Raw genomic sequence first — 15,726 nt, 5'->3', positions numbered from 1 at the left:
GTTCTAGTCAGGTTAGACGATCCGTGTGTGTTGCTTAGGAACAAGATAGAACTTATTATGGTCTGAGCGTTGCGCTACGCTTACCGCCGCTGCTTACCACTGGTCAGTGTGATCCCTGCCTTGCGGTTCATATAGACTCCATGGGCCGGTGACCCATACATGGGTGAAGTCTAGTCCTAGAGGCTCTTTCTCAATGGAGATCGCCACTGGAGTTCGGTCTGAACCCAGGACTAGGGATTAATCCATCTAAGAGAAACAAGTCCTTGTGTGTATGAACACAACTTTTGTTTTTTCACCTCACAAACTCTTCATGTGTAGATTTACATTTACTTCTTGTTTTATGTTGACTAATTACTTTTTGTCTAGATAGTAGATACACCTGTTATTTTCTTTAAACTTATTTTTGTTGTCGAGCCAAGTCAAGGTTTGCTATGGAGAAGGCGAATGGGAAGCATGGGTGTACCCATCACTGTCCTGGCATTGGTTTACTGAAGGAGACTGACCTAGTACATCCATTTGACTTTCTCTCTCTCTCTCTCTCTCTCTCTCTCTCTGTAGATTGGTGTAACCTTCCAGCCGGTGGAGGTGGAGAAGAGTGTGTTTGCTCCAGTGATTGAGGCCATGATCCTCAAGGTGAGGGAGTGTCCACCCCGGGGCCCTGCCCTTTCTTACCTTTTCGCTCTTCACTCCGTTTATCTGCTGTGGTGTAAATGCTGTGGGGAAAAGCAACTGAACCCATGTGTAGCTGTAAAAATAGCCTGAAGGGGGAAAATAATCCATTTTCCTCGTTGTCTTTTTTTTAGGCCACAGAGCAGTTTGCTAGTGACGTCTTAAGAGAAGCTCTGGCCAACGCCTACATGAAGGCCCCCCAGAACAGGTGAGATGCCCCCCTCTCCTCTTTATCCATCCATCCATCAGCGCTCCACCTCTCCTCCGTCACCTGCTGTGAAGGCAGGAAGCTGTCGATGATGAAGGACTGTTTACTGCTCTAAGTTGTCTCCACTTCCCCCGGGCCAGTCGGGTTGGTCCTTTAAGTCTGGGCCCGAGTCTGAGTGTGATCTGTCATTCCCAATAGACAGGGGAAATGGGGCAGTGAGTTTGGAAGTGAGGCTTATGTAAAGATGTATATATAGAAATCTTTAGAAGTTCTTTAGATATGTGTGTGTGTGTGTGTGTGTGTGTGTGTGTGGCAGCAGAGGAAGTGAAGTTGGAGACAGTGGTGTCACACAGTAGAGGCCTGTTGGGAGAGGAGGAGGCTTTGGTTGTTGAGTCACACACACACACACACACACACACACACACACACACACACACACATACATATTCACACATACAACCCTCTAACTCATACACACACAGACGCTGCCTACGTCTATTTTGTGCGCACACACACACACACACACACACACACACACACACACATATATACATGTATATTCACACATATTCACATATCCAGCCCCTCCACTACAACCATCTAAGACACAATGCACACACACACACACACACACACACACACACACACACACACACACACACACACAAGCATGTGGCAGATACCAGTCCCAAGCGCTGTAAGGAACGTGGCGAGGGCTCTGTAGTGAGGAAGCGCATTGTTGTCCTGAGCCTCAGAAGCTGCAGAGGAAGGAGTCTAATCCAGCCTTGGCTGCAGGGCCTGCCGCCTGCCTCAGTAAACACTTGTTGTTGTTGTGGTGTTGTCTTACTGATAAAAACAGGATTAGCTCAGAGAGAGAGAGGAGGGAAACCCAGCAGAGATGTGAGTCTCTCTCTAGCGAGCGCACTGTTTACCAGACCCAAAACACACAGTACTCATCTCCTGGAGCTGTTTGCAGTGTGTGTGTGTGTGTGTGTGTGTGTTTAGAAGAAGACTCAATCCTGTGTAAACTTTTGCTGGTTTCTTATCTCCACATTCAGACATTTACAGAGGTTAAGTTGTGGCGTTCCAACTGAATTAAGTTCGGTATGAACAGTCCAATTTGAAATGAACTGAAACTGACGTGTATCAACACTGCCTTCTTCTAACCCCACTCTGTCCCACCTCCTGTCTACTCCAGGGCTCCCCGCGAGGTGTCAGTCATGAACGTGCACCAATCGGTTAGCAGCATTCCAGCCGGCGACTTCCTGACCAACCGCTACATGGGCGTCCTGCTCAAGGAGAACGGCCACGCGGACTGAGGCCCGTCGCCGCCGGAAACGCAGCCACACACACGCACAGGCCGGGCCCGCAGGCAAACCCACCACACGCGTCCCCTTCCTGAGCCCAGGAGAACAACCAGACCCGTCGCCATGGCACCGGAGCCTTGGACCCGCCCGCCGACATTACAACCGCCCTGGGGTTGGCTATATTTATTGAGGGCAAACGACCACAGTGAACCCCGAGCAAATGTTAGTGGTTACAAGAGAAGCTGTGTTTGGGGAGATGTGTATTTACTGTGGGCGATCACTCTGAAGGCTTCACTAGGCAGTATACTGCCACACTGTTATGTGTAATACTGATGTCAAGTCAAGACTGTTGGGGGTGGGGGGGTGGGGGGGCTGAGACCATATCCTGATGCTATAAACTTGTCTGCATGTAGATATATTGGCAGAGTTGCTCAGCGTCACTGGGCATTTATTGGGCTATTCTATTGGGCTATTCAACATGATCACACTCTCAACAAGGGAGTGGGAAGCACATGGTCCTCTATTTGTGTGTGCGTGCGGTATGCATTTATATGCGTGTGTGTGTGTGTGTGTGTGTGTGCGTGCACGCACATATGGCCTTAAATCTCCAGGTTGTGTGTGTGTGTGTGCGTGTGTGTGTGTGTGTGCGTGTGTGTGTATGTATTCAAAGACTAGTAAAGTCCTTGGGCCCTGTATAAACAGCAGCCAGGTGAAGTGCGTTCACCACTTGCATCCAATCACTAGCTCATCCAGCATGGCCTGGAAGTCGCTTCAGACGACCTTTACCAAACAGCTGCTTGAAGGGAACTTATGCTACAGCAGCACCTGCAGCGGACCTTCCTGGCGTCCAGGCCAGAGCCTCAGCCCACAGGTGGACAGATAGTTCAGTGCCTCTGGCCCAGATGCGGGCCAGACGTGGGCCAGCCCAGTCTCTCCTGCAGCAGCCTGTAGTCTGCAGCAGATCCTCATCATCTGGGCCCCACAAACACAGATCACCTCAGTTGCGCAGGAAGGTTAGCGCAGAGTGTGTGTGCTCATTATGAAACCTGATTATGTTTCCTGCAGGACAAGAGTATTGGATATAGAACCAGTGTTATTGTCCATGGCAGGTTTTTATACCAGCATCAGAGGGTGGTGAATGAATTAAATTATTCTCAACACATACTAACGTTGTAGATCTAATAATGGTTGTTATCCGGCATCGTTGCCATCGTCTGATAACTACGTAATATGTTTCTGAATGGCTTTAGTCGATGTCTTGAGCTTCTGTAAATGTACTTCAAAGATTGATATGGATTCCTCAAAGAGTGAATGTTAAAGCTTGTTTTTTTTTTTTTAAATCAATCAAAGCGAGCGATGCAGCCTTTTTGCATCCTGCCGCCTGTCTAGTTTTCATCGAAGATCAGTTCTTATGATTTGTTTTTTTTTTTTACTCCTAAAGTTACCATAAGAAGGGAAGCCCCTCCCGACGTTCACCGACATGAATTATGCCGTTTGAGCGAATCATGTGTCTCTGCGTCTCCACCTTCCATCTCACAGGTGCATCATGGCATCAAATATTGATGAAGGAGCGCTCGGGTGCAGAGCTGCCACGGCTGCAGTTTTGTGTGTGCGGGAAAAATAGGTCCCTGTCCTGACGAGTCGAGTTCTGAGAGCGCTGATGTAACGTTGTTTGTCGCCGGCGTCTGGTACAACAGGATGTAAAGAGAATTCCCACATCGTAGGTTGTTTTTTCTAACTTTAATTCGCCGTTGTGTTGCTTTTTACATCCCGGGACTTTTTATGACATGACTCATGAGTAGCTTTGGTATCACTGACCAACCTGTGCGCCGGTTTGCCGTAGTCTTAATATGTTTTGGGTGTAAACCGGCGTGGCTCTGAAGCAGAGTAGAGGGCAGTTTTCTGTTGGGCCTGGTTGGATCCAACACGACCAGCAACATGGATGTGGTGTATGTCACTTACAGTAAGTGTATGTGTTTGCCTGTGCTCTGTGGCATAAACATTTGGCTGTTGTCTCTGTCTGTTCTGCTGATTGCGTACGCCTTTGTATGAGAGCCGGGGTTGAGAAGGTCTAGGTCTGTGAGTGTGTGTGTGTGTGTGTGTGTGTGTGTGTTATGTGGGGGTGGGTTGCACACATGCTTGTTGCATGTTCATGGTTAATGAGTGATGACCTGCCTGAAAGTTTGACCAAAATCGTCTGTAAGTATTGTAGAATATATCTCACCATTGTATTTTCACTTTCCAGTGTGCATCGAGAAGAACAGATCATGAATATTCTTGTATTAAAATGGTTAACCCACCTCTCCAGTGTGTTGGTCAGCGGATCATTCTTCACCTCATTGCTCCATCAGAGTGGGCCCAGCTCGGACATTAAAGGCAGAGGTGTGTGCACTGTTGTTCCGTGTGCTGAGACTTGGCTCTCTGTTGTGGGATGCTGATGAGATGTACAGTACATTAGTTGTGGCATTGGAGCATCTATAGAATACACTACACCACTGTATATGGACCAAAGTGTGGGGACGCCAGCCATTACACCCACAGCAGGAACCTCAGTGACATCCCATTCTAAATCCATTGGCATTAATATGGAGTTGGCCCCCCTTTGCAACTATTAACAGCTTCCACTCATCCGGGAAGGTTTTCCAAAAACAATGCCCTTCTAGTTCATCCTAAAGTGCTTTGATAGCGTGTGAGCTTTTCCTCCTTGATAGAGAACTCAAGTGCTACACAACAGTGTTTCTAGACCTGTTTCACCTGGAGAGACCGTTCTTCCCTAACCATGACAGGAATGCTGTGTGGGTTCTACCACACACACACGCACACGCACGCACACACGCGCCCCCCCCCCCACAGTATGATGAAATGATGGAGTGTGTATGACAGTAAGGGGATCAAACAGCTGTTTGATAGTCTAATTAGACTGTGTCATCAGAAGTCTGTAGTTTCCTCTAGAGAGAGGGAGAGATGATTGATCTCATATTTAGTGCTTGAGACACTAATCCTGATGGGGATTTATACAGCACAAAAGTGGCTTTTAAAGCTTGTCACAACACATAATAGTCCCTTATTAAGAACAGCACAAAAAGCACATTAGAGCAGCCCTAAACCCTTTACAGCTGTTATTGAAATAAATAAGAAAAACAAGACACATGTAAGAACCTAATGTTTTTATTTTAATTTGATCTTTTCAACTTCTTTTTTTATTATTCAACAACAAATTTACAAAATAAAATCTAACAACTGGTCCAAGATGTCAGAAAAGAGTTTTGTGGTGGAATTTTAAAAAAATTAAATAAATATTCCCAAGCATCTTTTTGTTGATAATACAAATCTTGCAGACAGTACAGCATAACATTGGGGGCATCAATATGTTTTAAGCATACATGTACAGACATCCCTGGAGAATCAAATGGAGAATATGTCCAAAACAAAGAAAAGTAAAAGTCATTCCAACTTAACAAGCACACAAACACTCACAATAGCTTACTGAGCAGCCATGTTGTTTATCAGTGTTCTAACACTGCAGAGATGCTTTGTCAAACTATATTCGCAACATGCATATTTGATTTCCCCCAGGACTGGGACCAGAAAAGCAAGGAATTGATGAGAGGGATTTATTTTGTCATGTCGTGTGTTTCTCATCTCGTGTGTGTGTGTGTGTGTGTGTGTGTGTGTGTGTGTGTGTGTGTGTGTGTTGACTGCTCTCCCTCACTGCTTCCCCCTCACTGTCTTTATTACACACATGCTATGTTTTGCCCCTCACGCTTTCCAAAAACGCCAACACTGCCCACCCCCCTTTCCCCTTTGCATAGATTTCCCATCGTGTGGAACTGATGGAGTGAATTCTTCTCGTCTCTGGCCTCTAAACTCCACTACCTGGCCCAGCTCCACACACACACACACACACACACACACACCTGACTGGTCCTGCTCCACACACACACACACCTGACTGGTACTCAGCACGCTTACAACGCAACATCAGCTGTACAGTATTCATCTATGCCAGACTCATTATAATGCCTTTAGTGAAGGAGCAGAACATCAGGTGTAATCATCAAATCAAGTCTACTTTATAACGGCTCTTTTGTTTTTGCAAATGAACAAAATGTGATCTGTTCAAGGGACATCAAGAGCACCACGGCCCTCTGGTGAGTCCAGGTAGGTAGTCAGAGAGCAGGAGAAACGTCAGGGCCGTGTGGGGCAGCAGGAGGCCGGCCTGAGGAGTCGCTGCAGCAGCCTCTCTGTGTCTGGGGCCTGGCGGTGGCTGTGGGTGGAGGTGTGGATGGGGGTGGTGGTGGTTGTGGGTGTGGATGGGGGCTGTGATTGTGGGTGAGGGTGGGGGTGAGGATGTGGTGTCTGTCTGTCTGGAGCACCTCGTTAGATGTTAAAGATGCGGGAGCCACTCTGGAACACGGCAGAGGGGTTGGGGGAGAGCTTGGTCCGCACCAGCTGGTCCTGGAACACAATAAGAGACAATTAATGAGAGCTACAGAACAGGTCAGTCTCTCTCTCTCTCCCCCTCTCTCTCTCTCTCCCCCTCTCTCATTCTCTCCCTCTCTTGCTCTCTCTTGCAGTCTCTTATGCTCTTGTGTTCTCACTCACTCTTTTACTCACTTATTCTCATCATCTCTCTCTCTCACTCATCTTCTCTTTCCAGCACTCCTCTTGTTCTCTCTCTCTCTCTCTCTCCCTCTCTTGCTTTTCCAGTAAACAGCTGATAAGTCACAGGAGAAATAGGGGTTTTAATTTGCAGGAAGTGGCCTGTTTGCAAATAGTGACTGCTGCTTTAGAAAAATGATTTCAGACAAGTGTGTATTTGTGTGTGTGTGTGTGTGTGTGTGTGTGTGTGTGTGTGTCAGCAGGTCTGCCTATCTGTGGAATTGCTTTCCCGCTGAAAAACACTGCAAGTCGTGGCATTGCATCACACTTGAGGAAAATGGAAAATCATCCATCATTTAGTTGCTTACGCCCCACTCCCTTCTTAAGCACTCCTCTGCTCACTTTGCTCTACCTCTCCATCTCTGTCTCTCTCACACACACACACACACACACACACACACTCACACTCTCACTCTCCATCTCTCTCTTTCGCTCTCTCATACACACACACAGACACACACACTCTCCATCTCTCTCTTTCTCTCTTTCTCTCACACACACACACACTCATTCCATCTCTCTCCCCTCCCAGGCCCACTGTCCTGGCACGGTGTGTGAGTGTGAGCTCATGGCTATCGTGGGAAAGGGGAACGTGTCCAAGTGAGAGGAGGCGGAGGAGGAGAGGAGAGGCGGAGAGGAGGAGAGGGCCCCTTGATTTGCTGTCCTCCACGCCTGGCCTGGCCGCTCTGGCCCACCCCTGCTGACAGGCCCACTGATCACAGGAGGCCAGCGCTGGGCCTCTCACTCAGCCAGCCCCCCCACCACCACCACCACCACAGGCCAGGAGGAAGGCAGCACTGCAGGCACACAATACAGCCATCTCTCACCCCTCTCTCTCTCTCTCTCTCTCTCTCTCTCTCTTACACTCACACATACACACATGGCAGATCAGAGTCAGACAATTCAGCCATCTCTCATCTCCCTCTCTCTCTCACTAACAATCATACACACACACACACACACACACACACACACACACACACACACACACATACACACTGTATACCAGGATTATACAGCTATCCCTCACTCACACACTCTAGTTTGATGAGTCAAGAGGTTGTCTCAGTGTAAGGACACACAAACATAAGAGCATGCTGACATAAGTGTCCAAGTTTTTTTCCGATCATATTCAGATTTCTTCCTAAGTCCACATAGCTCTGCATGAATAGGGGTGGATGTGTTTCTCTTTGACCACTGGCTAAACTCTAAACTTACAATCTAATCTAATACTTAAATGAATCTTAATGGTGAGTAATGGTTTATATAGCACTATCAAGCCCACGCTGAAGTTTGGAATCTCTTCTTTTCCACTCTTCTGCTTGTACAGCGCTCCTTCTCATCACCCAGTTCAGCCCCTGCTCCAGCAGAGCATCCCTGATCAGCGCAGGGCCCCGTGATCCCAAACACGAGTGCTGCTCTCCAGCACGTCCCTGCGCTGAATATGGATGAGGAGAGGAGAGGAGTTCTCTCATTCCACGGCCTGTGCTCCTGCTGCAAATAGCCACCCGGGCACAGAGAGCAAGCCCCCCCCCCCCCCCCCCCGCCGCTCCCGCACCAAAGAGCTCAGAGTCGAGACGTCATAGATCACTCTGATGTTGACATTTTATCTGTTCACAGACAGTCTGCACTCCAGGCTCAAGTGGAGGAATGGCTAACCGCTAACTGTGACGCCGGCGCACTGCTGTTTTAGCACTCAGACTAGATTAATGGGAGGGAGGGAGGGATTGGGGCGCCGATATTCCACGCAATTTATGAACGCTAATAAACCCTGGATTCATTTGACAGAGGTTTGATTAATCCATGATAGGCACTGTTGAATAATGATGCACAGTTCACACGCCTATGCAAATATTAGCACTGTCTCCAACAGCAGCTGAACTGTGGTATTGTTCACAGTGCAGGCACTGCTCTCTGAGCTCCGGGGTTCCGTCAGGATTGATAATGACTCAGCCAGAGTGCAAGAGTCTGGATTATTTCATATTGATCTGGAATGATTTGTGTAATGTTCACAGATCAGCTCGCTATCGATCACAACTGAGAGCTGCCAGCACTTTGGTCGCTGGCTAAAAGCTCCATGTGTAATTTAGTGGTAACTTTAGCATGGCTGCACACATAAGAGGCTACATCTGTGGCTGAGGCTACGTATAGCACAATAAGAGCCTCACCATGCCTTTTTATACGCACTGAATGAATAGCTCATTTACAGTGTTGTTTCAGTGGCAGGTCCACCAAGTCCACCAAGCCCTATCATACAATAAAGTGTGAGCCCTGTCTCTATCTCATTTCACTCAGGTACAGTGTATTGTCTAAACCTCTTCAATTTCATCTTGGTTCACAATAGTAATAATGATAATAATCTTTATCATCAACAACAACAACAACATCATAGTACGACAAGTCCTCAGAGCAGCCCTGCCTGTCCAGCTGACCCTCGTGGGTGTGGGAGGGTGGCGTGAGAGAGCGAGGTGCCTGCCCGCCTGTCACTAAATCCTCAGAGGGGACGGCCAGCGCCATTTCGCAGGGCTCCAGCACGCAGTGACCACCACAGCTGGCTGACCATGCGGAATGGCACAGAGCACAATTTAGACGCTTACAGACCGCAGTGCAGCACACGGGCATCAATGCAGTCAACATGTGTCACATATACACACACATTACGCACACACACAAACACACACACATACATACATTACATTACACACACACACACTTCACACATGTTGCCAAATGCCAGCTGATGTGTGCATGAGTATAAGTGTGGAGAGCCCTCAGCTGTGTTGAAGAGCACGGCAGAACAAAGTTTGTGCTCTAGAGCCATGCGGAACCTTTCTGTGTGCTCCTGAGGCCCACGGGAAACACTGCTCATCAGCCGCCTCCTGTTAACAGCACGCATCTCTTGCACAACAAACACTTCCGAGGGAGAGGAAACTGGCGTGAACTACTTTTTCATGCCATCTCGGAGGCTCACCGCTTAAATATTACACATGCCCACCAGACACAATATCTCACTGTTTTAGCGCCAGTCTCCGCTCAAGGTCTCTGTAATCGGATGTGCAAGAACTCGGCTCCTATTTAGGGCTTGGATGCCAGCCGCGGAAATCGGAGGTGAGAGAGTGTGCCAGGGCCAAACTCCTGGGCACAGATGGGGCATCTTCTCCTGCCCCTTCAAGCAGATGGCCCTCTGTGGGATTCAGAGGGCACTGCCCTACCTGGGCATCTTCGCCCGCTCGCCCCCCACCAAAGAGGTGCTCCTGGAGCAGGGCCCATTATCTAGTCAAGCAGCTTAGGGCAGCAGATATTGTAACCCTAGTGTCACAGCACTTTGATTCCTTATGCCACACATTACATATACATAATATGGCATAACCTTTTTTCATGGGCAAATCTGCTCCTTTAAATTGAAATGTATGGGTTGCTAACAGTATCATGATCCCTTCCCTAATCCTAACTCCAATACATACGAAATAATCAAAGCGATCAGTGATCTGTTGTTTTTTGTAGGCAAACATAGAACATTTATTCAGATCTGAAATCCTCTGTTTGGATCCTATTCAGATTTGGATTTGGATTCAGATCATAATTCCTCTCGTATCTGTAGTACGTACTGTAGGGCTTTTTTCATGCATCCAACCTGACACATGAATGCAGAATCTGAAGCACAAGGATTAGATGAGCAAGTCCAGCTCAATATGAAGAGTAGGATGAGATACCACAGACATAATCTAACTGTGCCTTAAACATAATCTAACTGTGCCTTAAACACATTCCAACTGTGCCTTTCTGTGTCTTAAACTCATCACAGCTGTGCCTTACTGTGCCTTAAACTCATTCTAACGGTTCCTTACTGTGCCTTGCACTCTCACTACGCCGCACACCCATTCTTTATCGTCTTAGCGCTCACATTCAGAAAGACAGCAGCTCCTTCCTGATCTCTCCTCTGCAAGCTCACAGATGCATTCCCAACACATGCCTCCATAATCTGGTTCAGTCACAGTCATGTGTGCCCTTTGGGACCTCCACACACATGCATATACATGTCGAGCTGTCACAACATGTCCCGAGTGTCAGGAGGAGTTTAGGTGGGAGATCACAGAACAAGTATGCATAATGTGTATACATATTTAATGTGTCACCCTGAGCCAGCACACATGACACACATGAGACAATCTGCAGCTGTCTATAGTGGGATCTTAATCCTAATCAAACTCTATGTGTCTCAGCCTCCGGCACTCATTTCCATTCAGGGAAGCGCGTGGAAGGTAATGATGGGAATCTTCTGGACCGTGCATCTCTTTCATTAGGGACCAGAGGGAAGGAGTCAATGCAGCGTTAAGGCACTCCGAACAGGAGTTCCGTATCTCGCCTCAAACCATCAAGAGTTGGCAGGGGGAATGATTGAAAACGTACTGTGCAGAACCTTCACAGCATCTTTGGAAGAATGAAGACTCAGAAAAGAGGAGGGGAGAAGAGAAAGAGAGGAAACGAAAGTAGAGAACCGAGGAGAATGGACGAGAGAAAGAGAAAAGCCACACATACTGTACAGTTTGCTGCAGTTTGCTCAGTCTTCTCTGCCCCAAACCCTATCTACCTGCACATACATTTGGGGGGTAGACTACCGTCATACAGATCTTTTTTTTTCTTTAAGTATTTTTTTGGGGGGCTTTTTTTATGCCTTTAATGATAGGGACAGTGGAGAATGACAGGAAGTGAATGGGAGAGAGAGAGCAGGGGTGGGATCCGGAAAGGACCACGGGGCGGGAATCAAAGCCGGGTCGCCAGCGTATGGTTCAGGTGCCCCAGCCAGTTGCGCCACAGCTGGGCCCCCGTCAGACATCTCATCTGTATGACTCATTTAATCTACAGTACAATGATAAAGGAACAGGATGACCCCCTCTATCTCCAGGCAGCTCTCACCTCCGCCCGGCTAGCGGTCTGGATCTCGGGCTTCTCAGGCAGGCCGAGGCCGGTGTTGGGCTGGGCTCCTGGGTGCTCCGGCTGGGGGCTGTCTGTCTGCCGCTGGGCCTCCCCCCCGCTGAAAGCTGCCTGGTAGCTGGTGGCGTGAGGCGGCTCGGGCCCGTCCGAACCCGGGCTCAGGCACGTGGGCCTCCTCTGGGCCGGCTTGGACGGCCGTGCGCCGGTCCAGGGGCGGTACTCCTGCCTGTAGGTGAGCACATCAAAGCATGTCAAATCAAACTTGGTTATTTGCACCGACCTACTCAAAAACAGCTTTAAGGAAAGAGTCAAGTGCAGTTTTGCACAGTGAGCTGCATAATAAGTACAGTAATCCACAGTGGTGTTTAGTATGCTCAATAGTACACAACCATGGTGTGCACTAGTATGCACGGTAGAGCAGAGGGGTGCTTAGAATGGACTTCAGTGACTTGTATTAGAATGACATTCTGTTACAGTATACTTCTGAAGGGGGCCTTGTTTCTGACTTTAATTGAGTTGCACTACAGATTCAACAGGTACCTGTCACAGCAACAAAGCTTTTCTTCTCCGTTGTTACTAACTTGAGAGGATTTTTAAACAAGGATTCAAAGACATCTTAAGCAGTGACATAAAAATGCGTCAAGAAAGAAAATCACATCAAAGGCAGATTTTTGTCCCTGAAAGTCCCTGAAAGCCGGCTTAGGAGGAGGAATTATTCTGCACCTGGGACTATGCAAGTAAGGACATCATTTGTGGGATATTGCCTCAATTCAGATCATATTCATAAATATCTGTCAGGGGTGGTCAAGGTCAACCTTATAGCATATAAATAGGCATATTGCAACTATATGAATAGCACCCCAAAAATGCTCTCTCCACGCACACGCACACATGCACTGCTTCATCTAAAACACCAGACCCCTCGCACGTTCTCTCTCTGAACACATATAACACACTAGAATAACACTGTTGTATTTCGCACAAAATGATCTTCATTTTGTAATGAGATCCGGGAGCTCTGCTGCCCTAGAAAATGTTGCAATTAACAGTGAAAGGAGAGGAAGAGATGGAAACGGCTCTCTCTAGTCGAGCAGCGTGGTGCGTAAAGAGCAATAATCGGACATCAACCACACTGAGGAGTAATGGCGTGCGTCGGGACCGAGCTGCGCCGGATGTGCTTCCGTTAATGACAAAATGATATCAGGTTTGATGGGAGTTAGAGGATTGTTTTTATACACGTGTGTGTGTGTGTGTGTGTGTGTGTGTGTGTGTGTGTGTGTGTGTGTGTGTGTGTGTGTGTGTGTGTGTGTGTGTGTGATTCAGTCCTGAGGGAATATCAGCGCTTTATGATGCGCCTCCAATACATTTCAGTCCATCAGATCAATTATTCAACATTCTTCGCATTAATGCAGTTCCAGTTCGCTCCTTTAACGACCTCTTTAAAAAATACCACTGGTGCTTGTGAGGACACTGGTGTGTTTCAGGACTCTACTTTACAGCAGTTACCGTATGATGTTACAGAATATGCTCCATAAGCTAAAGCTCTTCTTCATTTTCGTGCTTACATAACCCAAATAAAAACTCTTGCCAGGGCTATGGATTGGCGTATTATAGTTTAGAAACAAAGCGCATATTATTGGCAAGTAGGATTGTAAAAGAAACTACCGCGGCACACACTAGTCACAAACACACGCCGTGTGTAAAAACGCTGCGCTGTTTATGTAACTCCTGCAGATACACTTACACTTGCTTTTAAAGCACATCGCATCTGTCTCACCCACTTCAGCATCTACGGGCACGCAACAACTTGCAACAGTTTTGCGCACCATCACTACACCGTGTATAAAGGGTGCTGAATGGACAGCACCCAAATCCATATACCTGTACGAGCTTGTCTTAGTAGTTCCCACGATCGGTTCGCCCCATTTCGGCCGGTTCCGCTCCTCTCTCTCCACTCTTGGGTGATTTGTGTGGGAGTGATTGTTAATGGGGCTCTCTTTTAGGGCGCCCCCTTTACCCCCGTTGCTAATCCAAGGGAAATTATCCTTTTTCGGAATGGGCCAGGGTTTGTAATCCTGCTTGTACTGAGTGACACTTGTAAAAGGTATACCGGGGGGTTGGTAATCCTCTCGGGGTTTGAAGCTCGGTTCCGTGCGTCCACGACATGATCTCCGGTTCCCACCACCATCCGGTACCGTGGGCGAGCCTCTGTGATCCGGTGTCACATAGTCGTTTCTCGGAGCCCTGTCAGTCAGTACTTGTTTAGTTACAGACCGAACCTCTTGGTCTGCGATGTCAGAATAGTTCTGAATCGTTAGCGGAACGGAGAGATCCGATTTATCAAACTGGTTCCAGAACCGAGCCAAACAGCACACTCTACTGATGCACGGCCAAGCCATGGAGATGTAGTCCAGACAGAAAAAAATGGGCAACGAAAAAAGAAAAAAGAAAGAAAATAAGAAAATGTGAGAAGTGGTTACATTCAGATTTGTCCACATACATCCATTCCTAGAAAATTGCAGCGGTGCGTGCTATCTCCATGTAAGTACGCTTGAATGCCAGGCAGAGCACAGCCGCCCGTGCTGTGTCGGGACACTGTCATTACACATTCCACTCACGTGGTCCAAAAGCTTTCTAGTTGATGCAGAACAATGTAAAGAAAATTGTTCATCAGGTGACTCTCGAAAGAAATGTTGCCAGTTACCATAATATGACTCATTATAACTATAATCATGAGACCCAGACCACATATGGTTAACAAAAGTGTGTTGGCTCCTTTTCACATTTAAACAGATAGCTGATGTTTCTCTAGATTATATTCTACTAGATTGGATTCCACTTTATTGTCATTGTGCAAAGTAAGTACAAATACATGTACAACGAAATGTAGTTTTCTTCCAACCAAAAAGCAGAAAAGTGCAATGTGACACACAAAGTATTGACAGATGGTGCATAGACAAGACAATAAATGTAGACATTAGTTAACAGTTGGTTTACAAAAGGTGGTTTAGAGTAACCACATTAACTCTCCACTGGTGCCCCTCTGAGTCAAGTCAAGTCAATTCAAGTTTATTTAGCACATTTCACACAGAGGTCATTCAATGTGCTTTACATAAACAAAAACCGAACAGTAATGGCAGATAAAAGCATAGATGGGCACAGAGTAATAGTAATAGTAATAATAATCATAATAATAAAGATCATAATAGAAAATAAAGCATAAATCAATAAAGAATAATTAACATAAAAGACTCATGATGGAATAATTAAAAGACAGTTAGCAGAAAGCATCTGAGAACAATTTGGTCTAAGTCTTTATCAAATTCAGAGAAGGCTTAAGGGCTGCTTTTCATCAAATCAAAGTTTTTTTTCACCACCATCTCGACAAACAAAGCAATCTGAAAATAAAACAACTGAAGTCCACTTTTTCCCATCAAATCTGCCAACATACTGAATATGAATACTCAACACTGAACTCCAACACAATAGGAATAGCAAAATCCCCATATTTAATAGCCTATATTTTCAAGATGACATATGGATAATGTAAAGCACATGTTTACTTTTAGCACAACCCAGTGTTTTTCTCTTTTCCTCACATTTCTGGTCCACAGCACTTATCCAATTATTCGCATAGGATTACCGCCCATAAGGCCTCATTCCAATTTCATAAATAATATTTACAAACCACAAATGGAGCAGCTTAAGCTGCTAAATGACTTTTATCATGACACGTCTGACAGAACGTGCTGAAGCCCGTTTCTGGCTGTTTTTAGCCCTATGTGATCCAGAGCTGCAAAGTGTCTGCTGGAGGTGTTTTGACAGACGCCTACGTGATTAGCTCACAGCAGCTCAGAAAATCACATTGAAGCGCTGCCAGACATGAGGACGCCAGAGTTCACACATTTGATTTTAGCAATGTTTCAGTACATCTCAGTTTTGGTT

General features: G+C 46.8%; 2 protein-coding genes across 3 annotated transcripts in view; one reads left to right on the top strand and one right to left on the bottom strand.

Moving 5' to 3' along the window:
• Positions 1-2,530, top strand: part of yeats2 (YEATS domain containing 2) — a 52,972-nt gene extending 50,442 nt beyond the window's left edge. Inside the window, exons 28-30 of the mRNA XM_062518699.1 lie at positions 559-633; positions 804-877; positions 2,076-2,530. Coding sequence (XP_062374683.1) covers positions 559-633; positions 804-877; positions 2,076-2,196 — 270 coding nt within the window. The 3' untranslated portion in view covers positions 2,197-2,530. The remainder of the gene's footprint in view (positions 1-558; positions 634-803; positions 878-2,075) is intronic.
• A 2,812-nt stretch (positions 2,531-5,342) lies between these two features.
• map6d1 (MAP6 domain containing 1) lies at positions 5,343-14,346 on the bottom strand. 2 transcript variants are annotated; one of them, XM_062553974.1, is made up of 3 exons: positions 13,663-14,346; positions 11,764-12,007; positions 5,343-6,642 (listed from the first exon to the last, which is right to left on the bottom strand). In XM_062553974.1, exons 1-3 carry the CDS (start codon positions 14,277-14,279, stop codon positions 6,565-6,567), a joined length of 939 nt encoding a protein of 312 aa, XP_062409958.1. In that variant the 5' UTR covers positions 14,280-14,346; the 3' UTR covers positions 5,343-6,564. The 2 variants fall into 2 exon arrangements, with proteins under 2 accessions (XP_062409958.1, XP_062409969.1); XM_062553985.1 differs by having other exon boundaries at positions 13,892-14,063.
• Positions 14,347-15,726: the final 1,380 nt, after the last annotated feature.

This window comes from Sardina pilchardus, chromosome 2 (genome assembly GCF_963854185.1).
Source record: "Sardina pilchardus chromosome 2, fSarPil1.1, whole genome shotgun sequence".
Lineage (NCBI taxonomy): Eukaryota > Metazoa > Chordata > Actinopteri > Clupeiformes > Clupeidae > Sardina > Sardina pilchardus.
This window is presented reverse-complemented; position numbering and strand designations above follow the sequence as displayed.